Source organism: Schistocerca serialis, chromosome 3 (genome assembly GCF_023864345.2).
Source record: "Schistocerca serialis cubense isolate TAMUIC-IGC-003099 chromosome 3, iqSchSeri2.2, whole genome shotgun sequence".
NCBI classification, from domain to species: Eukaryota; Metazoa; Arthropoda; class Insecta; order Orthoptera; family Acrididae; genus Schistocerca; species Schistocerca serialis.
In genome coordinates, this window is record NC_064640.1 from 318,034,983 (window position 1) to 318,060,685 (window position 25,703).

General features: G+C 39.8%; 1 protein-coding gene across 1 annotated transcript in view; it reads left to right on the top strand.

Annotated features, from left to right (window-relative positions):
* Positions 1–25,703, top strand: part of LOC126471601 (myrosinase 1-like) — a 269,377-nt gene that overhangs the window by 174,821 nt on the left and 68,853 nt on the right. Inside the window, exons 8-10 of the mRNA XM_050099838.1 lie at positions 3,947–4,086; positions 4,164–4,298; positions 6,792–6,898. Of these exons, the coding sequence (XP_049955795.1) occupies positions 3,947–4,086; positions 4,164–4,298; positions 6,792–6,898 (382 nt within the window). The remainder of the gene's footprint in view (positions 1–3,946; positions 4,087–4,163; positions 4,299–6,791; positions 6,899–25,703) is intronic.

The following is a 25,703-nucleotide window of genomic DNA, read 5'->3' on the forward strand; positions in this document are numbered from 1 at the left end:
CCTATTAAGGTATCTGTGCTCCGATCCGCAGACCGCCAGTTTTGTTTCTCCTGATAACGACGTCCTCCTAAACAGTCCCCGCTCGGAGATCCGAACGGGGGACTATTTTACCTCTGGAATATTTTACCCAAGAGGACGCCATCATCATTTAAGTATACAGTAAGGTGCACGCCCTCGGGAAAAATTATGTCAGTAGTTTCCCCTTGCTTTCAGCCGTTCGCAGTACCAGTCCAGCAAGGCCGTTATCGTTAATGTTACAAGGCCAGATCAGTCAATCGTCCAGACTGTTGCCCTTGCAAGTATTGAAAAGGCTGCTGCTCCTATTCAGGAACCACACCTTTGTCTGGTCTCTCAGCAGATACCCCTCCATCGTGGTTGCACCAACGGTACGACTATCTGTATCGCTGAGGTACGCAAGCCTCCCCACCAAGGGCAAGGTCCATGGTTCATTGGCGGGGGCGTCTGGTTTTATTCCATGTAAAAGTGTGAGAAGGTTCTCGAAATGTTGGGGAATCGTGTAACTGAGACGGTGAGACGGGACACGGGTAGCAGACCGGCATTCACCGAGTTGGACGTGGGAAACCGTCTAAAAACCGTTTCAGCCTGGCCGGCATACTGGCCCATGTCTTTAATCCGCTGGGAAAAATCGATCTGGTGTCGGCGCCCCTCCTCGAATCCCGGAAGCGACGTGCTAGCGCGAGCGCGCGGCTACTCGGACGGGTTTCCCGTGATATTAACTTTTTCTGTGGATTATCTATAAAAATGAGTTCCTGCTCTGATTACATTTGTAGTGTGTTGTAAGTAAAAGATGTCGAAGTCGTAACTACAGACTCAACAAGTTTTGTATAAATGAGTTGTCCTTATTTCTCTCTGCGGTGAAACAAAAACGAAACGAAGTATTACAAACACGGGTACAAATCATCAACGAGGTAAAAAACAAAAAACATTAAGAATCTGAAGCCGAAAATAAATGAATTAGTTTGTTTCCTTTGATAAAGGTCAACGTTAACAGTGTGTTCAAGCAACAGTCGCAGATAAAACTCTTATCTTGAGGTAGAATCTTTGTGATTATTCACAACTCCGTAGTGTGACGGGTCAACAGTGTATACATTGCGTAGCTGACGGTTTGAGAGCTCATTGGCGGAATTGTGAACAGGAGTGAAGCTGATGAGCAGACAGTGGAAAGCGATGTAATTGTGTCCTTGTCGGTATACGTAAATGCTTCTCCGTCGTAGCATAGCCAATGGAATTCTGTATTGTTCCACGTGAGCTTATAGCATGTACAGTAGCTACAGTTACATTGGGGGCTCGATACGTATATTCGGCACGTTCGCAATGGATATTGCAGTTAGTTACCTGATCCACTGCTCAAGTCCACAACAACAGTTATGATGTGGAACGTGTCATTATTTTTACAACAGCTACAAATGTGATTAAAATTTATTCGTTACTGCAAGCTGTCCATTTACAGATAAGCTATTAATGAAAAGCTATAACACTATCAAACCATGTTCTCTCTCTCTCTCCCTCTCTTTCTCTCTCTCCCTCTCTCTCTCTCTAACATAAACACACACACACACACACACACACACACACACACACACACACACACACACACGCTCAATAGATATTTTCTGTAAAATAGCAATATTTTTAATAACAACAAGTATAATTGGTTTTAGAAAGAGCTTGACTGTTAAACGTTTTATTTAATTTGACAGGTTATTATAAAGTTTCATAACTGCGTAAGCCATTCCTTTCTAAGCCGAATGTAACTTTAATTATAAATTGCATTGTGAGTTATTTTTCTTTGTGCTGTTCAATTTGCAAACGTCACTACCACGGTTCACCTGCAGAGAACTGTTCATAATAAACGATATTTGAGAATAACAGTGTTTCGTATGTAGTTTTGGTATTCATACCTACAGGCGCCCTTGTGCCCGTGGAATGGAAAACTGAATATCAAGGCGATTGTTGACAACATGAGGAGGCAACAAGCAATGGGAAAAAGCTGAATTAAAAGCTGTGGATGTGTGTCTGCAGGACATGCAGCCTTCTAAAATATTTTCGTGAGCATAGTCCTATTCTCAAAAGTTCTGTAAGTAATCACATGATTGTACAACATTTGTCGACGCCGTTGTTAAATGAATATACGTAAGTGGATGGATAATCTACTGTGAACATCGAATTGACTGAATTATAATTCCGAAGACTGACTCGAAACAAACACCAACCACACATGGAGACAGAGGAACTGATGAATGTGTGAAAGAAGAAGGAAGCCAGTTCACGGAAAATATGTCATTTCGCAATCACAAGATATGAAGGAGATAATACGTGGAAAATTCGCAGGAATATATCTGTTGGACTACATCATAAGTGAACAAAAATTCAAGGACAAAATACTGAACTACATACACACCCATCGTTATCTCGCCTCATAATATAGTAGTAATTCACAATACACTGAAACTAAACAATGTTAAGAAAAAGAAGTTTACCATAAAAGAAAAGTAGCAGACTACTAAGGGAGAAATTAGAAGCCAAGAATGAAATCCAGAAGCATCCCAGCCGGTCGAAGTGGCCGTGCGGTTAAAGGCGTTGCAGTCTGGAACCGCAAGACCGCTACGGTCGCAGGTTCGAATCCTGCCTCGGGCATGGATGTTTGTGATGTCCTTAGGTTAGTTAGGTTTAACTAGTTCTAAGTTCTAGGGGACTAATGACCTCAGCAGTTGAGTCCCATAGTGCTCAGAGCCATTAGCCAGAAGCATCCCAAACTCACAAAATCAGAGTGGATGAGAGAGAGAGAGAGAGAGAGAGAGAGATAAGTAAAGAAACTTAAAAAGCGATAACTGTGAAAAAGAATCGGCTCGCCGTGTAGGAATTAAAACTGTAATTCATGTCGTAACAAGCAATTGTTGTCTAAACCCGACAGTAATTATTAGATTATATTTTCTGACATCGTCATGTTGCAAGTGTCATTTTCGACTGTCGGTGCTTCTCACTTTTCGTCTTTCATTTCTCCCTACTAAGTTAGGTACTCTCCGGAGTTTATTGCTTCACAGGCACATCCTACCATACACTCGGCGGCACCTTGCTTTTAGCTTTTAATTAGGTAGATCTTAGAAATTAGACATTTTCTCTCCTGTTTGGATGACCGATAGGCTTTTTGTCTCTAATTTAGCTGCCAGATTTCTATGCTAGATGTAGCAATACTTTCAGTCATAAAATAGCAGAGTTAAACGTGCTTTTGGTACGTGATGATAGTTAACATCCCGCACGTTTCGATTTTTGATGGTTAAATACCTAGCTCTATTATTTTCTTATATTGCTAAACTTACTATTTTTAAATGAGAGTCCTCATTCTTAGTATTCTTCCTTCATTTTTGTAGCACATAACTAACATCATTTTTATCTATGGCTATAATAAAGTGAACATTGACGATGAGACCGTTACTACGAAGCTATAATTTTACCACCACACGAGACCTTTCCTCCAGCTGTTGAGAGTTTGTTACAAATAGGTAAATATTGCATGAACACCATAGAAAATCCTTACTGAAAATTTATAGAAGCTTGTCATAGCTCGGAGACTAAGACTACAGCTTTAACACAGTAGTACAGCCTGTATGACATTGCTGCACAGCTGTACCTCACGTGTTTCACATTTCCGCAACTAATATCCTTATCCAAAATTTATGTTTTAAAACGGTATCACAGGCCATCTGAACCTCCGGTAAGGCCAAGTGAGTCTTTCTGCCTTTAGGGGATTGTTTTTTCCATGAGATTTCGTAGAAGTACAATGTACGGAAAAATATTAACGGATCCTGTTATTGTAATTATCAGCTGTAAATGAAAATAAGACATGCGTGTAAAGTATGGTATCAGCATGAGCCTGCTAAGCCTGGCCATGTTCTCCTCGCTGACTCTTTTGCCGTTGGTGCAGGCACGGCAGACTTCCTGGGCGTTAACCACTACACGACGCGCCTCTGCACGCCGGGCCCTGGCGGTGTCAACATACCTGACTCCGGGGTCAGCTTGCACATCGACCCAGCCTGGCCTATCGCTGCCTCAGCTTACTTAAAGGTAAGAGAACATCACTGTTTCGTGTGCATTGCACCTGTACTTCTTTTTATATCTCTACCTCTCTAACATTGTTCCAGGTTGTGCCCTGGGGATTTCGCAAAATCTTGCGATGGATAAAAGATGAATATGGGAATCCACCTGTGATCGTGACAGAAAACGGCTTCTCCGACAGAGGAACATTGAATGATATCGACAGAATAAATTATTATAGAGTAAGTAGCATATCTACAACCTGGAATCTTTGCGTGTTTGAGTACGTGGGTGCGATATCAAATGTTCGTGGACCTTTCCGTCTTAGGGAGAGGAACTTTGTTTAACGCCAGTCATTTAGTATTCGTGCCTGTAAAGCCATCTGAGGAAAGACATTAGCGATGTAGTAAGACAACATGACCATATTATCTAAATCTAGAAACGCTGTAGACGTTCAGAGCTACACGAACTTCCAGTGCTCAGCACTAAAAATATGTTTAAATTTTTCCGGTACGAATAACTGTGTTTATTTACGGTTTATATGAAATGATTTATGGAATGTTATTTCCCTCCTTCAAGACATCAGTGAATGCTACTGTCACTTACCTCGAAGTAAACACTAACTCGTGTGCCGTATTTCAGTCACCTCGGCAAGTCTTACCGCCCACAGTTTCCTTGTTGCCAGACAGACTAATTATTGATGAATTGGAAAGTATAGCACCTACTGAAGCATTCTTTTCGTTAGTATTCACACTTTGCCTAGTGTAGCATGTATATTTTCATTTCATACTTTTTGGACCCATTTCATTTGTAACACCATTGTACATAATAAAATTTAAAACATTTGTAGCCTCTTCTTCTCTGATTGGCTAGTGGCCATTTAATACCTTCATATAATGCTCTTCTCGACATAAATTAATCACATCAGTGGTTGCATCAGTCAGTTTCCTTTCGGGAAAATAACCTTCTTCAATTATCGTTTTACGTATTCATTGTTTCCTCGTGTTGGGTAATTAAAGAGATCCTCGCCTACCCGTACTTCATTTTCCACTCTTATGGTATTTAGGTACTTCCGTTCTTCTGGTCTTTTTCTTTCATTATTATCTTTATTTGTTTTTAGGCTAATTTCATCTTTAAGTACCCTATGTATTTATTCTAACAGATTTTCTGGAACTTCATTATTCTCAGTTAAAAGAACAGTGACACTGGAGAACCTTGGCACGAATATCGTTTCTCATATACACGCGTGCCTCTTCAGTGCGCACGCGAACAGCTATGGTAATGAAAAGCAGGTTCGTACATTCGCTTTAAAAAAAATAGGAATATAGTACTAATTTCCGAGTTTAGTAATACTTTTCGTAAATGTTGCACCTTCGTCACTTATTCTGGTACGTCATGAAGATTTCTAACATATTGATGATGAGGTCCCATACCCCGAGGAGCGTAGGGGACGATGCGGGAGACCGGCACCGCTGTACTAGGCAAGGTCCTAGCGGAGGTGGTTTGCCATTGCCTTCCTCCGACTGTAATGAGGATGAATGTTGATGATGATGACGACACAACTCCCAGCTATCTCGAGGCAGGAAAAATCCCTGACCCTGCCGGGAATCAAACCCGGCACCCCGTACGCGGAAAGCGAGAACGCTACCGCAAGGCTCTAACATATTGTGTATGTTTAAAGTGGCAACAGCTTGCCTCTGCTGCTACATCTGTTGGAAAAGTATTCCCATTTTTTAATTCTTAATTACTTAATTCAGAGTCAGATTATTTGCAGGAATGCTTTTCTTTCTGTTGCAAAAATCTCCTGGTGACACAACCTCGTTCTTCTATATGGTTGTCAGCAAATTATTCTATGAAGCAATAGGGACGTAGGAATTGCTAATCGATTCGGCTACAGTTATCGTTTCTGTTTGTGTCTATGTCACTGCAAGTATGAAGACGATAATCTTACGGAAATCTTTTTTTCCTCGTTTGACTAATCGTTCAAGTACGGCTGTGTGCTTCACAAATGCCTTCATAATTCGCAGTTAAACTCTGAATGTCGTACACTAGGTGTCCTGTTATATACCACGGTGTTTCCCTTCTTACATACGGCTATTGATTATACATCTTCTTCTCATTTTTTGTATTTCTTCCTTTCATTAGTAAGTCTGTGTTTATTTTCAATTGCCCCTCGTCTTTCGATCACTTTCTCCCTTATGGCAGCAATTTTTCTTACGGATACAATTTTTTGTTAACCTCGTACAGTCTGCTCAATGATCTCGATGTGGTTGTTAGTCCTATATATAGATAAAAAATTGTGAGTTAACACTGTTGGTCATTGATCTTCCTTCTGTTGCATCTCTTATTTGTCCTTTCATGTTTCGTTCTACTGTACATAACTACTTTGTCATGCCCCGGATAGAAGTCCAATTCGATGAAAGCATGAAAGAACGGTCTTATGACTAATTATAAAAAAATTCGAAACCGGTATCGACACTTTTTGAATATAGTAACCTGAAACAAATTTGTGGCTGGTTGCTGCACACCATCAACAGTTTATTTTATATAACAGCCACGGTCTCCAACCATGTCTGTATCTGACAAAACTGCATCATTCAGTTTTGGCCTGATCTCAAGAGTCCTATTGCTAGCCTAATTGCCTCACTGATTTTCTGCGTTTTGATTGACATATGGAACTATATGGCACTTCATTTATTTTCCTGATACTTACAGACAGTATTTTAATTTTGCAGAGTTACCTGCGAGAGCTGTCTACAGCTATTAATGAAGATAACTGCAATATATTTGGATATTTGGTGTGGAGCTTGGTGGACAATTTTGAGTGGATTCGAGGATACACGTATGTAAAAAAATATATATACCTCTTACTCTTGTTTGTTTCTATTCAATTGGTATGAAGATTGTACACCCTGTCATTTACATATAACTCGTTTATTAGAACTTTGTGTGGGTGTTGTGTGTTTACTGTGTTTCCATTTTCTGTATTCCTTTCCGGATTTTTTAAATAACACCAGTGTTATTTCGTGATATATAACGAGACATTTTGTATACAATTATTATCCACATTTTTACATATTAAACACTTTGTCCATTTTAGGCTACAGTCATTACTGTGACTCGCGTTTTGCTCCAATATTTTTTTTATTTTTTACTTCCGATTCACCGATGTACGCCATCATGGTCGTCATTTCTGTTTGTAAGTTTGTATATCTGAAGAGTTAATTTACTTGCTGCAAAGGATACCTTAAACTTATGGTATTTTAATATTTATCGAATGAGGTTCTGTAACAGGCTTCGCCTAATATTGTGCATTTATTCAATGTGCTAATATCCAAGCATGAGAAAATTGGCAGACTTTAGCAATTGTCGATGGGAATTGGTATCCACCTCAAACACATTTTTAAATGATGGCAATGCCGCCATTAGGCTGTATGTTTTTTATTGCTTCTGCTGCCGCCATGGACGATAAAACGTATGGCATAATGAACACATGCAAAACAAAACGCGACTGCAAGAGCATTACTTACGATATCAGTACACGGCAGATATGTGTACATGTCGTCAAAATATTACCTCTTTCTTTGTTGTTATATTAGTTCCCCGCAAAGGGCTGGTCTAGCACCGTATAAAACCGCTCTAAAGCCTAACGTTTTACACGTTTCATAGAAGTTTTAAAAAATATAAAAAAACACGAAAATGAAGGTGTTGATAAACTTGTATTTAAGTAGGGAAATCAGGAGCTCAGTGTTGTTGATGTTCAGCCGTATTCTCTTCAACGGTATGTAATTTGACTGGTGCAATGAAGTTTTTTTTAAGAAATGTAACAACGTGTAAACGTCGGTAGAGATAACCAAGAGACAGACGCACAGATATTATTTTATGATATACAGCGTTTAAAGAAAAATCTGAGGTAGCATTTACTTCTAATTATACAGAATGCTCACTTTAGTTTGTACGATTTATCGGGCGTATTGGTATTTACGGTAATGTCTAAAGCTAAGAAATCTGCGAAGGTAAGTAGTGTTCCCGATAAGCATCAAGATAGCAGATCATGTTAACTTACAGGCTCAATAAAAGCTGTAGAAAATATCCAACAATGTGTGGGTCAGTTCTTGGAAGGAAATTCTGGGTCACAGGCGCGAGGTTGTCACTGGTAGAACAAGAATTAGTTTTACGATACCTAATCAGTTATCAGGGTCTGGTCAAATCCTTGCTGCTAAAGATTGTCGCTGGTGGAACAAGAATTAGTTTTACGATACCTAAGCAGTTATCAGGGTCTGGGAAAATCCTTGCTGCTAAGGTTATCACTTGTCCATAGAGGCGCTAGTGCACCTGCCTGTGTTCCTGAAAACCGGGCACCAGTGCCAACATTATTTACATAGCATTCTTCAAAGTTGGGTTAACCGTTCAATGAGCTGAAAGGGAGGAAGTGCGTCGCTAAGGCCTCGAAGTCAGTGTGATTGTCACTACCTGCTATAATTCGCTGGCATATGATGCACTGTGTTGCATATGCGCTTTTCCTTTTGCCGTTCTGAATCTGTCAATGGCAATGTAATTAAAATGGTATGTTGCATTCGTCCACCTTGCATCCATTACCGAACTGGCGCCATACAAAGGCTCGGTAATAATTGAGTAGACAAGCGAGACCTGCTCACCATACGCATCCACAACTCATTTTAAAATATTAAGCCCTATAGAAATAGTTTTCAGGTCGGTTGCATGTGACAGTCAACACGTTAGGGCGTATGGATCGATAGCAAACACTAAGACAGACCTTCAAACCGGTTACTGAATCTCTCCGAAAACTCTCAGAAAAATCAAAATCACATGATAACGATTGTGTTGCCATTGACGAATTCATTGTCCGTCACGCCCCTGGTCAGATAGATAGAATATTCGGCGTTAGCAGGGGAAGACCGTACATGTTGCGTACACTTCCTATAACTGTAACTGATGACACAATACAGATTGGTGATAGGCGGTTTGAGAAAACACCCGGCTTAATGAACCTTATTTTCCTAAGAGCTACCAAAAAACATATAAATTATTCAGTAAATGATAGGGAAATGCACCGTGAAATGCTGCACATGACTGATATACGTAAGATGGCGAAAAGCCTGAGAAACAAGAAACATGAAACCATCATAAAACCAATACTTGAAGGCGAAAACGGCAACAACAATTACAACAACAACAGCAGCAGCAGCGGTGATGGTACTGCCATTGAGCATAAAGCAGTGAACGATCAAATCCAGCAGTATTCATATTATGGTGACCCCAACGAGCTAATAGATTGACTACGGCTGCACATGGCATCAGCTGCTGCAGGCAATACAGCTCATTCGAATGAGGTTGTTTCAAATGGTTCAAATGGCTCTGAGCACTATGGGACTTAACATCTATGGTCATCAGTCCCCTAGAACTTAGAACTACTTAAACCTAACTAAGCTAAGGACATCACACAACACCCAGTCATCACGAGGCAGAGAAAATCCCTGACCCCGCCGGGAATCGAACCCGGGAACCCGGGCGTAGGAAGCGAGAACGCTACCGTACGACCACGAGCTGCGGACGAGGTTGTTTCAATAACCTCTGAGCTTAGAGAGAGAGGTATCATCGAATAAGTATGGAGACAGTAGTTCGAGAACTGCAGAAACCAGCACGCAAAACATACCCTCGTAGGCATGTTATGATTAAATGATTCACATAAAAATAATGGATTCAAATATATTTTAATGGTTATTGATACATACTCCGAATTTGCTTGGGTTTTACCTGTTAAAACAAAAACGGGTAGAAATGTCGCCGATGTTTCTGAGCATTTGCTACAGACAGGGACGAATCGATGCCCAGACAACCTCCAAACCGATCACGGCGGAAAGTTTTACAACAGGTATTTCAAGACTGTGATGCAGCGGTATGGAATACATCACTACTCAACATTAACTCACCTGAAGGCAAGTATCGTGGAGCGTCTGAACAGAACAATAAAAGATCAAATGTGGATGAGTTTTAACCTTCGCGGCTCATACAAATGGACAGATATCCTCCCAGAAATAATTCCTCAGTATAATCGAACCAAACATACCACAATAAAAATGAGACCAATCGATGTTCGTGATAATGAACTCATGGATACGGTGTACTATCGCATTAAAATGCTGAACACACGCAGACAGAAATTTATTGTAGGTGACTTGGTGCGTATCTCAAAACACAAGCCGGCATTTGAGAAATCATACCTACCGAACCGGTCAACCGAGATATTTACAGTTCCAAAGGTGCAAAGAACGAATCCTAGAACTTATATATTGAAGGATAGTAAAGGTGAAGAAATTGCAGGCTGCTTCTACGCCGAGGAGTTGCAGAAAAGCTCAAAACCGGGTGATTTTCTCGTGAAGAGAGTCATAAGAGATCTTGGAAATAAAGCACCAGTCAAATTGCTTGGTTTTCCTGCTACACAAAATAGTTGGATTGATGCAAACGATTTGCTATATAATGAGAGCGCATAGTTCACAACCACCGCAGTAGCATAACATGCGTGCTAGGAGACGCATTAGAGGAGGTGGTGGTATTCTAGACAAACTGCCAGTGGAATTACACATCCCTGTGCATAACTACTGTGGAACTGGGACAAAGAATCAGAAACGCTTGGCACAAGGTGGTAAGGGGGTTAATCTGCTCGATGAAGCAGAAGCTGCAAATAAAGACCTATCAGGTCGTCACATTGTAGATAGGATTTTAGCTGATAAGGCTAAGGCGATACGGCGAAGAAAGGATATTGGTATAGGTCAACGCATTGCGGCGTTTGCAGTTGATAAAACCATGCGAGGAAAAATTAAGTTGGGTTTAATAGTGATGAATTTCAAGCGAGTTATAGATGCTGCACGTTGTGCACTAAACAACAAGAAGAAGAAGAAGGGCGGGAAACAGAGCTGTTTGAAGAACTCTATCCTGACAGCGATGTATGCAGCTAAAAACGCCCTGGGGCAGAAGTATGCGAGAACAGGAAGATCGGTTAAAGCACCTCAAGTTTCTTCCATTTCTTCCATTTCTCATTCCGGCCCTCCCCGCGCTCTCGGCGGTAGGTTCCCACGCTGATGGTGCTGCAGCTGTCGCTCGAACAGTCAAGAATGCGATAAACTCCCAAGCATAGTTAAAAGAGGTAAGAAGACATAACCGCATGATGGAAACCGCAACCATCGGAAAAGGACTATACTTCAGACCGTACAGGAAAGAACTTGGGCTATTCATAAATAAAATAAAGCCCATTAGCAGTCTTACCAGATCAATCACTCACAAATACTGATCTTCTTAAGCTTGTTAGAAACAAATTCAACGTACCAAGATTCCATGGCGTGTTTATGCGGGATACATTACCGAAGACTATGTGGAAAACTGGTGAATGTGGCATTCCGAATTTAGATGTTGCTGGTGGCCCCAGCACCCACTGGGTATCATATGTTATGAAAAATGCGGATACCGTCGACTATTCCGACTCATTTGGTGACCTTGCAACAGCCAGAAGAATTACAACAATACTTCCCTCACAGAAGACGTGTATTCTACAATTATAGGCGCTATCAGGACTTTAATACATACCTCTGTGGACATCTATGCATCATGTTTCTCTTGAAGTTCACAAAGATAAAGAAGCATGCTATATAAGGAGGAGCTTTAAACATTCCTACATCAGTTGAGGTTCAGGTGCAACGTCGTACACTTTGATGTTAAAACAAAGATCATCTGTATTGCATGCAAATTACTTCTCGCCAATTGATTTGAGCGTTGGTGAATGGAGTATTGCATTGATTGGACTGGAGACGTACTACAGCATCCCAAATATCACTGAGACGAACAACAAACAGCATCTGGATATTAATGGTGAAAAAGATATTGTGGAAATAAAACCGGGTGCATATGATATCGGCGACTTAAACTAAGTCTTAAAACAGTCTGAAAAACGTATTGAATTATGTGCAAACACCAATAACCTTAAATCTGAAATAAGGACTGTAAATGCAACGATTGACTTTAACCAGAATGATTCAATAGGGTGCCTGCTGGGTTTCACAAAATGGCAGGTTTTGAAGAAGGATCTAAGTAAATTTTACAAGTCAGATCATACTGTGGACATACTTCCTGTCAGCACAATCGGAGTCGAGTTTAACATTGCAACGAACTCCTATCTCAACGATAGTCTGATTCATACTATTTGCGGATTCTTCCCCGCAGTTGCAATGGGGTTAAGGTTGTTGAGACCCCTGCCAATCCAATATAACTTCCAGTGACAGCTCAAATATGGGATTATTTGGAGCTGCGTATTGTGGACCAGAATAACCAACTTGTTGACTTTCATGGTGAGGAGATCATTGTACAATTACATCTCAGGTGGGGTGGGCATACGGTATAAAACATGTGCACGCATTCCACAGCATGTCACTTTGCTACCGAACAGCGAAGTAATAACACGTGCGAACTACGAGTTTCTTTAATCAGTTGGCTTGAAACCGCACAATGACGTCCTCACTCAATGTAACCAGTCCGGTAAAGTATGATGAGAGAATTATACGTCAGGATTACTTCTCTCATGAATCTTACACTTCAACCACATTTAACAAGAACGATGAAATTTGGACTGTCATCCAGCATCAAAATGCAGTCGCGCTTCCATGCAAGAGTTTCATATATCCAGAGGGGTCATGCAAGAAAACCGATGACAGCGATGCAGTGGGATCCTAGCTGAGACATAACGCTTTAGCATTCCTGTTCCAAGAGATACGCTATGAACTCAGTGGATCTGAGATCGACCATACACGCAATGTCGGCGTGACATCGACCCTTAAAACATACATCTCTGCATCACCCGCAGATTTGAATAGTTCAGAAAAAGCGGGATGTTTCATAGACGATCCAGAGGATTTCAGTTGCAGAGTACAAGCGATTTACTGCCTCCATACCTCTAAAAATGCTTATGGGGTACTTTGAGGACATGAGACAGATTATTATGAACGCTAAACAGGAGCTCATTTTGGTGCGGAGTGCGACGGACAATAACTCATACATTCAAGGAGCACAAGAGGAGAATATGATCACAATCAGCAAGATAATATGGGAAATGCCTCACATCAGTGTATCCGACGAGGAGCGTTTGAAGCTTTTAAAAGTCCTGAATTCCGGTGCATTTCTGTCACTGATATTTCACTTGTGGGAGGTTTCCGAGTACCCAGTATTACCGAATGCAAGCAGACAAACATGGGCCATTAAAACCTCTTCGCAAATAGAGACACCTAGATTCATCATACTTGCGTTTCAGACTGATAGAAGAGGTAATATAGCAAATGATTCCACAGTTTTCGACAACTGCAAGTTAACTAATGCCAAAGTCTACCTCAATTCAGAATTATACACATATGACAATTTACATCTGCAGTGGAATCAAAATGTATACAGTCTAGCTTATGACATATGCAGGGTTTCGTGCTTCTTACTATGAAATTGCCGAAGGAGAGGGAGGAGGGTGTCTACTCAGTCCATGTATATTCAAAGAGCTTTCACTGATCATAGTAATAGACTGCTCAAAACAGAACAAGATAATTAAGTCTGGACCTATAGATGTGCGAATCGAATTTGTATCTTCGACACAAATTTCCCAGAACACACTGCCGCATATGCTCTAGTTCCACATGACCATTTGATCAACTACGACCCACTCACTGGTGTTGTGCAACGAGCTGTATAAATGAATAGGTGCTGCACCATACCTAGAGCATTTCACAACGGCGTCTCAAGGTGTGAACATCATTGCAGTTGCTCAGGGTTTCTATGATGGTGAGCATAGACAGCTCATATTTAAAGATGTTGCGTTTGTAGTGTACACACAAGATGCTAGAATAATAGAGACATTCTCAACAAACATTGCGTCACCGAGGTCGTTCAAGTACCTGAAGTGTGCTAAGACCTGGAAGAGTGCAAAGTGGTTAACACATTTCTACCATGGAATTCACTGGGATTATCCTGGCATACCCTATAAAGATATGGTGATGGCGCTTAAATTATTCGATCACACAGATACCATCGCCTATGTGAAGGGGAAGGAGAAGATCTCCTGGATGCGTCGAATCTATAAGTTTGCTGCTATTCAAGACCTGAAATTGTACTGGTGTTTCATGTATAAAAAAAGTGTTGCTGTGTCTGCTTATGACACTGTAAAATTACTTTTAAGTTGGACCAGAAATAAATGAATTTTTACCTCAAAACCTCTGTATTCTTTTCTCTCAACATTGCTCCCGCGGTAACAGTGTACAGTTTTTTAACCACATGCTGTGCCTGTGGTTTTCTTCAAGTACAGGAGATATAACTTTACATATGTCTGCTATATAGCTTTGGAAGCGGACACAATCGCATGCCTCCTGCTCCGATAACCCAATTCGTGCTGCATGATAGGCATAATTCTATGCAACCGTTACATACGCTACTTGCCATTAAAATTGCTACACCAAGAAGAAATGCAGATGATAAACGGGTATTCATTGGACAAATATATTGTACTAGAATTGACATCTGATTACATTTTCACGCAATTTGGGTACATAGATCCTGAGAAATCAGTACCCAGAAAAACCACCTCTGGCCGTAAAAACGGTCGTGATACGCCTGGGCATTGAGTCAGAGCTTGGATGCCGTGTACAGGTACAGCTGCCCATGCAGCTTCAACACGATACCACAGTTCATCAAGAGTAGTGACTGGTATATTGTGATGAGCCAGTTGCTCGACCACCATTGACCAGACGGTTTAAATTGGTGAGAGATCTGGAGAATGTGCTGGCCAGGGCAGCAGTCGAACATTTTCTGTATCCAGAAAGGCCCATACAGGACCTGCAACATGCAGTCGTGTGTTATCCTGCTGAAATGCAGGGTATCGCAGGGATTTAATGAAGCTTAGACTCACGGATATTAACACATCTGAAATGTAACGTTTACTGTTCAATGTGCCGTCAATGCGAAAAAGAGGTGACCGAGACGCGAAACCAATGGCACCCTATACCATCATGCTGGGTGATACGTCACTATGGCGATGACGAATACACGCTTCCAAACACGGATGCGAGCATCATGATGCTGTAAACAGAACCTGGCTTCAGGTGGTAGAGGGTGGAACTCAGTATAGAGGCAGTCGGCTCTGTGTGGTGTAAGTGGGCGCGATGTGGCTTTACTGCGGAAAGGAAACAGATATCATTAGTGACAGTGCGTGTTCTGTACATAAACCATGAATGAGACAATAGCGCGCGGAAAACAGTTCTCATGAGATGAAAAAACAAAAATTGTTGCGTACAAGTAAATGGAACTCTCCAATCGCCAAATCGCCAATAAATTGAACCGTTCAAGTTGAAACGTCCCCTTTGAACAATTATACATGACTGTGCTTAAACTGACACACAATATTTTTAGCGCAACGCAATCTGACTCAAAATTCCCTACTAAAGAATGGCCCTGACAAACATTAAACTATACCTTTCACAAATCACTTACCTCACAAAAATCTTCGCTGCTCAAGCTACTGCAGTACAGCGAGCGCCACTACTGCCAGCTAAATAGAAGATTCAAACTACTGAAGGCACTAACTACTGATAGGGATAGTTAGCAAATGAAAGATATTAATAGAGAGCAAACAATGTATTTACCTTAATATCATCACAAGTCATAATATATATATCAGTTCATGACAAATTAGAAACCTCCGCCATCTCTCTCCCCACATCCACCACTGCTGGCGGCTCACCTCCAACTGCGCAACGCTACGCGCTGTTCACATCCAGCTGCCGCTGCCCAACACTACAATGGCGAGTATTACAACAATGCAAAGCAGCCACAGACTGCACACAGCACAGCCAGTGATTTTCATACAGAGGTGGCGTTACCATAAAAAACCTAAACAGCCCACTTACATAGAGAAAACATAAACAGCCTACTTACATAGCCCTCACGCTCCCCACAAAAAATTTTACAAATTGGTTTGGGCAGTGCCCAATACAGATTTGAAAAAATTTTTCATAATTACAATAACAAAGATATCAAATGCACACACTTATTGATACAACGTTGGTCAAAAGCTAAAATTTTGTCACAGTCCATAAAGACAGTCCTGATCATTCATTACGGTAAAATATAGTGTTTTTCTCAAAGTCTGAGCAGTAGAAGAAAATGCACACAGAAGTAATGGATTTCCATGCAGTCTTGAAGAAGTAGTGTTGTCCTTCCAATGGAAAGACAGTGCTGACTCTTGACATGCTGACAGATAATGGGCCACAACAGAGCAAACCCACAGCAGAGTCATTCGAAGTTTTGAAGAGTATTGGTAGGTAAGTCATCACAGAGCAGACCCACTGTAGTCCTGGTAGAGATTACGGTATTGGTGGGCCACCAGAGGTGCAGACTCACTGCAGTCCTTGTAGAAATAATGGTATTGATGGATCATCAAAGATGTAGACCCACTGTAGTCCTTGCAGAGATAATGGTATTGGTGGGCCACCAGAGGTGCAGACCCACTGGAGTCCTTGTAGAGACGGCCAGCAGCCATCCGTTGCGACTGTGCAGGTGCACAATCACCATCGAAGATTCTTGCGGAGAATATAGCAAGTCCATAAACCACCACTTGTCCACTCACAAAAAATTTGTTTGACATGTCCTTAGAACCAGCAATGCTGTTATCCAGTCCCTTGCTGAATTACCAACACACGTGCAAACACTATCAGTCCCTACTTCTCACATATTGTCCATATACTATGACCAACAGAAATGTGTGCAGTGAAATGGAACTTACAAGTTACTAATATCATGAACTGGTGACAATTACAATTTTATAACAGAAGAATACAATAACAAAGGTACAAAATACATCATTAAAGAACATAACAATATTGATAACAATTGTATTACAGGCTTTACAAAAGAATCGATATAACATATACATCAGTGTTCCAGGAATTATGACATTAGTAAATACATAAAAGATCAGAATAACTTGCGAAACATCAACTTCACACATGAGCATTTAAACAGAATGAACAATGTCTAACATCTTTACAAAGTAAATAACATATTATTAATGCCAATTATATTCGAGGATAACAGTATTCCTCATCATAGTGAATGTAGCTTAATATTAAAAGAAGAAAAAATTCTATGAAACTACACAGAGACAGGAAGAAAACAAATACACAAGGGTACACACACACATAGTGGGATAACACCAATAGGAAAGGACAGGGTTCGTTTTCAGTGTAACATTTGGTACTGCAGTCCAACCCAAAAATTCATATATCTTTCCTCTTATTTCATCCTTTGTTTCCACCCAAAAAATTCTATCTAAGCCTGCTTCCTGTATTTATATGTTCACACATTTCTTACCTCAACATTTATTTCCAAGAAAATCCTACCTAAACCTGTTTTCTCAATGCATTTCTTCCAATTCATCGCAACTCATTCTCTTAGAGGCTACCCCCTCTTAAGCTAACTTAAATCTACTGAGCTCAGACGCTAAACTAAGGGACGAGGCAATGCAGCAGCACAAAACAATTAACACAAGCAGCAATGACAAAAAATACAGATTGGCAAAGCTAGCAGCAGCAAATGTAATAACTTATATCAAAACATGACATAGCTCAAGCAGAAAAAATAGTACACTAAAGATAACAATGCAGATAAGGGAAATGTATAATCACATCTTAATGTCTATGTAATTAAAGTGGTGCACCACAAGAAGTTATTCTACCAAAAAGTTACCAATTACTTGAAAAGAAAATTATGAATGCAGTTACTAGTTCCTTCTTATTGTTCTTTCCTTTCCAAGTGCTCCTTTTTTTAGAAAATGTGGATCATAAAATAATTATTTAATAGATCTGTTGACAGAAAGTGTTCACATTAGCAAATGCATTTAATTTTATTTTATGAAACCAATACTGCAACACAGCTGGAAAACAGATGTCAAATGAAATAAGCAATTACGCAAACCAAAGCATAAAAACATCATTCAATAGCTATGTGGCATTTCGTAAGTCAGTAGCTCTCAATTCTCGTAGAAAGACACTTGTCATTATCAGGTTTGCAGATGTAAGAATATTTCCAAGGATAATGGCCTCCCCTTTTTTTTTGTGCTACCTGTGCCGCTGAAAAGGGCTCGCAATAATGGCTTTTTCTCCAGGCGTCTGACACAGCTGGGTGCCCGCGACGCATTACGTGCAGGTGGTCACTTAACTTTCGTACGGAAATATTTACGACAGGAGATTCTGCTACCGTGGTAGTCTCATATAAAAATATATCACAGGTCAAGAATTAGCGTTGCAAATCTGTAGAAACAAAACCCTATAAATATAACAGTGTCCAAAAAAATTTTCAGTGGCATTGTGATACATTCATGCATATACACACACATTTCATAACTCTTAAAGTACGATTCTTGGTTTCCAACAACCTTTTCATAAATCAGAGTCCCTAACCCCTACTCCTTATTCCTTACCTTATTACACATATACATATTCATATTCATCAACACGTCTTCAATATTTCATCATAATAGCTACATAGCATAATCAGATTCCTCATATAGCATCAGCTTGTTTATCATAAACATACCTCAACAGCATAGTACACATCGTCGTCGTAATAATAACATCATAACACTTCAGTCAAATCTTAAAATCGTCGTAACTTCCTCCAATAATTTCAAAACGTAAAAAAAATTCTCTGCTCATTTCAATAGCGTCATCTACCTCAAACGTACTTTAAAATCATGCTCCCTTACCAAATATATCATTCAAATCTCTCATAGTATCACAATGGTTCCGAAAAAATATGAACAGTTTACAAAGTACAGACAAAATAAAATTTCATAAGTGTGAAGTTATCCAACTCTGTAATTGCGTAAACATCTGTCACTGACGTAGTAAAAAAAAAGTTTGTTTCTCTGTCAAATAATCAGATAGCTGTGTAATTGTGTGTTAGAGAAATATGGTACCAAAGTGTAAAGTTGTATAAGCAAATACCATATTAGCTAGGGTTCCTTGTGGTTGCCACACACATGGTACACAAAGTAAGTGTGTACCCCCCTGAGGATAAATGTAATTATGCCCTCAGGTGTTACAAATTACAGCAATGGAATGAAATGTATCACGGAAAACTTTCTTTGTAATTAAAAAATCTTTAAAAATAAATGTTTCAAGTACAAAATTAATCACTCAAATACGTGTACTGTAGCGCTAAATGTGCGTCTTGTTGCAACATAATCTGTGTGGAAGTGTCGTAGTTATCGTCCTCCGAAAGCTAAGTTCTGCAGAAGCCAATGTACTTACCTCATGATAAACAAAAGTGAAATGCTTTGCGTAGAGATATCTTAGTTATTACGCTTATTGTTGTGATGATGAAAGTACTGTGCTGTAACGTATTGTTGTGCTATGGAAAAGGCTGTCTCCTTGTAGCTATACCACAAAAGTTACTACTAAAACATGTTTTACTTTCCAGAATAATACAGAAAAACTGTGCAGATATAAAACAGAAACACCGCAAAAGCAACATTGTAAATTGTCACTCATTAGTAGCGTCGTGATAAAAATCGTGTAGCTGTCACATAAACTAACTATAGTCTCATCTGGTATCTCACAGAAAGTACTTTAAATCCGGAATGTATTTTCAAGTAAACCAAAATGTTGCATTAAAATCTCATTAGCAGTACTGGTAAATGTTCTAAGTATGTGAGCCTTATAGTCGTTACGTAATCGTGCAACAAACAAGCAAGAATGTACACACACAATAACACTGTGACGTCTGTTTACTATAACAATGCATTCGTCATTTCTGTTTAAATAATTTCTCTTGGTTCTTGGCTGGATATTTAACTTCAAACATTGTTGCATGGTAACAGTTTCTAAAGCATACTAGTAACGTGAAGTGAAACGTTTTATGGCAAAGACAAAGTTAAAAGGCAGATTATCTGTCAATAAATGGTTTTACATGAGAAATGTGGTGTAAACCTTTACTCTTCCTAGTACGCAGAGTTTCAACTTCAACGCAATTATCATGTGGTATACGTCGGATTCTGTAAGGTCCATTGTAAACTAGAAAGAATTTGTGACTCAAGTGTTTCTTCTTATGTGACAATGAATGAGCTTTAATGAGAACTTTCTGACCAATATACAACTTCTTTGCATTTGCTTTACCGTGTAGTTTTCTCCTTTTGTCTGCTGCAGATTTTATATTTTTAAGAGCCAAATCAATTATGTCTTTGTGTCGAAGTTTACGTGTATTCGGGAAAGGTACAAGCTCTCTGATTCTGTTCGATGGTTCTTCATTCTTCAGTACAAGAGTAGGTGGTAAAGCAGTGGAGTCGTGAGGCATTTCATTCAGCACGTTTTGAAATAAGTGTAAATATCTGTCCCAATGCTGATGCTTTCTGTGACAATAAAGTCTGCAAAGTTTATTGATTTCTTTCATAATCCGTTCAGAAGGGTTGCAATGTGGTGAGTACAATGAAATAAAAACAGGTTTGATTTTATGGTTGCGAAGCATGCGTGACCAAACAGCAGATCTGAATTGCGGTCCGTTATCTGAAATGACTTTACTAACGTGTCCAACTTCACGTAAGAAATTTTTAACAAAGGCGTTGGATACAGACCGTCCAGTGGCTTTACGTAACGGTGTGAAAGAAACAAATTTTGAAGTAAGTTCAACAGCGACTAGAACGTACGAAAATCCACATCTATTCTGACAAGCGGTCCCAAGAGATCAACGGCAGCAAATTCTTTTAATTTAGAAGGAATGATAGGAAACAACGGAGCACGATGTGAGACAGTGGATGGTTTCGCCTTTTGACAAAGTTTACAAATAGACAAGACTCTTCGAATTCGCTTTTCCATATTGTTAAAATAACAAGTCGTTCGAAGAATATGATAACATTTTCGTGGACCAAAATGTGCGTAGCTGAAATGAATGTACCAAATGAGCTTATTAACAAAATCGTCAGGAATGCAAAGTACCCATAGCTTGTCATCAACAGTGCAGCGTTTGAACAGTATGTTGTTTCTAACCAGATAATAATGCCGAATCTGTGTGTGTGTCTTTACATGCCATTTGCTCTTGATGTCTTTCCAAATCGGATCTTTATCTTGTTCATGAGCAATGTCCTATAAGATGTGGTGATGAAGTTTTCAAAGGCGACTTTCTGAATGTAAAGAATACTGAAATTTTTCTCGAGGTTGCCTTCTGTGGTACTTTTCTCAAGCCCAGCCGGTGCGCGTGACAGTGCGTCCGCAACAATGTTCTCCTTGCCGGGAATGTAGACTATTGTGAAGCGGAATTCTTGCAGAAACAATGCCCAACGTTTTAACCTGTCATGATTTAATTTTGAAGACATAAGAAATTGTAATGCACGATGATCACTGTATACTTTTACGTGCTTACCAGAAAGAAAGAAACGGAATTTGTTAAATGCCCAAACGATAGCTAAAGCTTCTAATTCAGTAACGGAATAATTTTTTTCAGATTTTGTTAGCACTCGGCTAGCAAAAGCAATGGTTTTCTGAACGGTAGTGTCATTTTCTATGGCTTCTTGAAATAAATGGGCACCAAGACCGACTTTAGAAGAATCCGTGCTAAGGCAGAAATCTTGTGACAGATCTGGATGAGCTAAGATTGGCGCGTGAAGTAACGCTTCTTTCAAAGAATTGAATTCCAATTGTGCTTGTTCGTCCCAGTTCCAAATAGAATTTTTTCCAGTGAGAGAACAAAGTTTTGGTGTAACAAGAATTTGCATATTCAGAAAACGACGGTAAAAATTTACGAGACCTAGAAAACTGCGGACTTGTCTTTTTGTGGATGGAACTGGAATGGCTCTGATTGCTTCTAACTTTTCAGGATCCGGCTGAATGCCTTCAGAAGAAATAATATGTCCCAAAAACCTCACCTTTGACCTACCGAATTCAGACTTTTCCAAGTTAACTGTAATTCCAGATTCTGCAAAAATACGTAACAGACTGTTGAGGATGCGATTATGTTGTTCCCATGAAGCTTCCGCTATTAGAATATCGTCCACATATAAGGTGATGTGACGTTTTAAGAACTCAGGTAATATGGAATTTAGCCCGCGAATAAATGCTGCTGAAGAAATGTTCAAACCAAAGGGAAGTTTCCGAAACTGATAACAAACGCCGAAACAAAGGAAAGCTGTGTATTTTCTGCATTCTGGATGAAGTTCGATCTGATAAAAGCTGGATCTGAGATCAATGGAAGACAACACTTTTACACCATTAAAATTTTGAAGAAGTTCTTCCATCGTCTGCGGCCTGTCTGTTTCAGGAATAATGATAGTATTGATTTGTCTCGAATCTAAGACAAGTCTGATCGATCCATTTTTCTTTTCAACAACATGTAATGGATTGTTGTATGAGCTTACTGCAGGCTCAATAATGCCCTCCTCAAGCATAGATTGTATTTCTGTTCTAACACGGTCCCTATAATGTGCTGGAATTACATATGGTCTAACACAAAATTTAGTATGCTCACGAACACGAAATTGGTATTGAAATCCCTTGATTGTTCCTGTTTTATGAGTAAAAACTGTGGAATGTGCTTGTAAAATCTCAAAAAGGTCCTGCCTATCAGTGTCATTACAATTCTCAATTGTTTGAATTTTATTCTGAATTAACTTATTAATGTCAAATGCGCCGTCGATATCATCCCTGTCAGTACTTGCAGAGTGATTATTAGTGTCTAGTTCCGTAGAAAAGTTCGAACTGTTGTCTAACAGAAGGTAAAGCCGATTAATTTCCTCGTCATGGTTTGAGAGCCAGTCTTCAAATTTCAAAGCTATTGACTTACCTTCCTTCTCTAAACTTATTTCAGCATCGTGAAAGTTTAAGATTGCTTTGAATTCATTCAAAAAGTCTACTCCCAATATAATTTCCGTCGACAATAATGGAACAATAAGAAAGTTCGTAGAGAAGCTATGGCTTTGACAAAAGAATTCTAAGTTGGTTTGTTGGCGTACATCTACACTTTTTCCAAAGATTGCACCTTGTAATTTAATCTTACGTAACGGAAGTGTGGGGCAATCGTTCGATTTGTTGCATTTGCTAAAGGCTGTTTCACTAATTACTGAAATGGGACTGCCAGAGTCAAGTACTGCCGTAAATTTTACATCATTTACTGTAATGTGAATCACAGGATATGCAATATTGTTATGTTTTATGTCGTGTTCCTGGAGTAAGATGTCCCTAATGTCTTCCATTTTTACGTAATTACTAGCTACGGCAGCTGCGTCGTTAGTGTCATAAGAACGTTTTGTGGCTGCCAGCGGTGTGAGTCATTGCCTATTGTCTCTTTGTTGGCGCGCGTCGTTATTGGGGTTTGGAGAGCTAACTTCTACAAATTCACCGTGACGAGAGGGCCCTGCTCTGTTTGAATCCCGCCAGTTCTGATGCAGTTCAGGTCTGTCGTTACGATCATATCGTCTGTCGTCATGTCGGTAGATGCCATAGTTTCTTTCTTGTCGGTCACGTGGTGGAGAATTTCTCCCTGAATCGAAACTGCGCGCTGGACCGTTGCGTCTAAAGTTATTCTGTCTCCCCTGATAATATTTATTTTGGTTCCCATATTGTCTGTTTCTCTGATTGTCTCTGTGATAGTCATTACCACGGAGAGGTGATCTTTCCCTGTAGTTATTACTACTCTGCCAACGGTTGTCATACGGGTGGTGTCTATTTTGGTCACGATTTGTGTTGTGAGAATAGCCTTGTCGTGTCCAGTTATTACTTCTTTCATCGCGGAATTGCGACGGATGTGACCTGTAATTGTTGTGTTCCTGGTTTCGCGTTCCGCAATTGTCAGTGTCAATTTCTAATTCTTGTAACAGTCCCTGAAAAGCTTCAATGTCGTCTTTGCAACGTCCTGCTAAAATAATATGTCGTAAATGTTCAGGCAGTTTGATTAAGCAAATGCGGATGAGTTCTGAGGGGCTGTATGGGTTTGACAGGTATTGATTCTTGTGCAACATGTCTTCAAAATATTTCACAAGACTGGAGAATTCAGATTGTTCGAAATGTTTCATCATTATGATACCATGTTTTACACGGTCTTGTGTAGCTTGAGACCAATATGCTGAGAGGAAGGCATGGTAAAACTCTCCTTCACTGTGGCAATCGTGAATTACCGATCGCATTCTTACAGCTGGTTCATTCTCCAAGTAGCCACACATAAATTCTAATCTGTGTTCTAACGACCAGTTGGGAGGAAAACAATGAGAGAATTGATGGAGCCATGCTTGTGGATGAATGTCGTTGCCAGAATTCTTAAATGTTTTGAATTTACGTGTAGTAATGAACAGCTTATAGTCAAAGTCATCATGTCGGCGAGTCGCATATCGGTCATTGTTATGTCGTTTCGGCGGTTCCATCTCAAAATTCGGTGCACCTTGCCAATTTCTTTCATAACTTCCGAAGTGTCCTGTGTTATTATTTTGTGGTTGTTCCGTATTTCTAAGTCCCTCTTCCCGTATTGGGGCGCGAGTATCCTCTGAAATACGTAATTCTTGTATTACCTGTGTCAGCTGATCTTGTACTTCCCGGATTTCTCTTTGGTGTTGCGTATCAATTTGATTCAGATTTTGTTTCAGTTTCCTAATTTGTGCGTTCTGTTCTGTGTCATTAAAGACTACCGGTTTTGCGTCATTTAGATTATCATGTACCTTCGCAGATAAATTATTTAGCTGATCCGAAAGTTCAACTACTTTCTCTGATAATGAACACATTTCCTCAGTGTGTTTTTCTGAACCAAGTTTCAGAGTGTCCATTTGTGTTGAAATCGAATCTACTGTGTCCTTTAAGTTATCCTGAGTTTTTGCAAGTTGCGTAACCGAATCGGTAGATGCAACTGAGTCAATTTTAGCTTGCAAGGTGTTGTGATTTTCATGAACAATAGTTTGCAGTTCTTTTATGGCTGCTTCGTGATTCTGTAATGCATTTTCATGACGCGAAAAAATAGGTTGAAAATGCTCACAAATTTGAGTTTTTACGTCATTACAGACTTTTTGACATTTCGATTCAATGTTATGTAACTCAGCAGTTAAATCCTCACGTGTTTGTTCGAGAGTTTGTTCCAATGAGTCTAACTTTTTGAGATTTTGTTCCACTGTGTCTAACTGTTGCTGTGTTTGTCTCTGGTGTTGTTCCATTGTGTCTAACTTTTCAAGCTTTTGCTGTGTTTGTCTCTGATTTTGTTCCATTTGTTGCATTAATTGCAATAATAATGTATTAGTGCCTGGAATCTGTTTCTCTACGCTTTTCGGCAGTGCATTTGCACCGGCAACATTCACATTTTGACAAGCAGAAAATGCGTCTTGACTTATTTGAGAAAACGGTGATAACCCAAAACCTGAATCTACAGTATTTGCGAAATTGTGTCCTGTCATTTCGGATTCCTGAGGCGAGCTGTTGCCGACCGATCGATCGACAATGCTTCCCTGTTCACTACCTGTTTCACTGTCTACACCATTGTTTGCAGCCCGCTCCATTTCCCTATTCACAATTACCAAATTACTACTTTGAACATCAGTTAATTCATTACTCTGCGGCGCTAACACACTGCCTTCGTCTTCA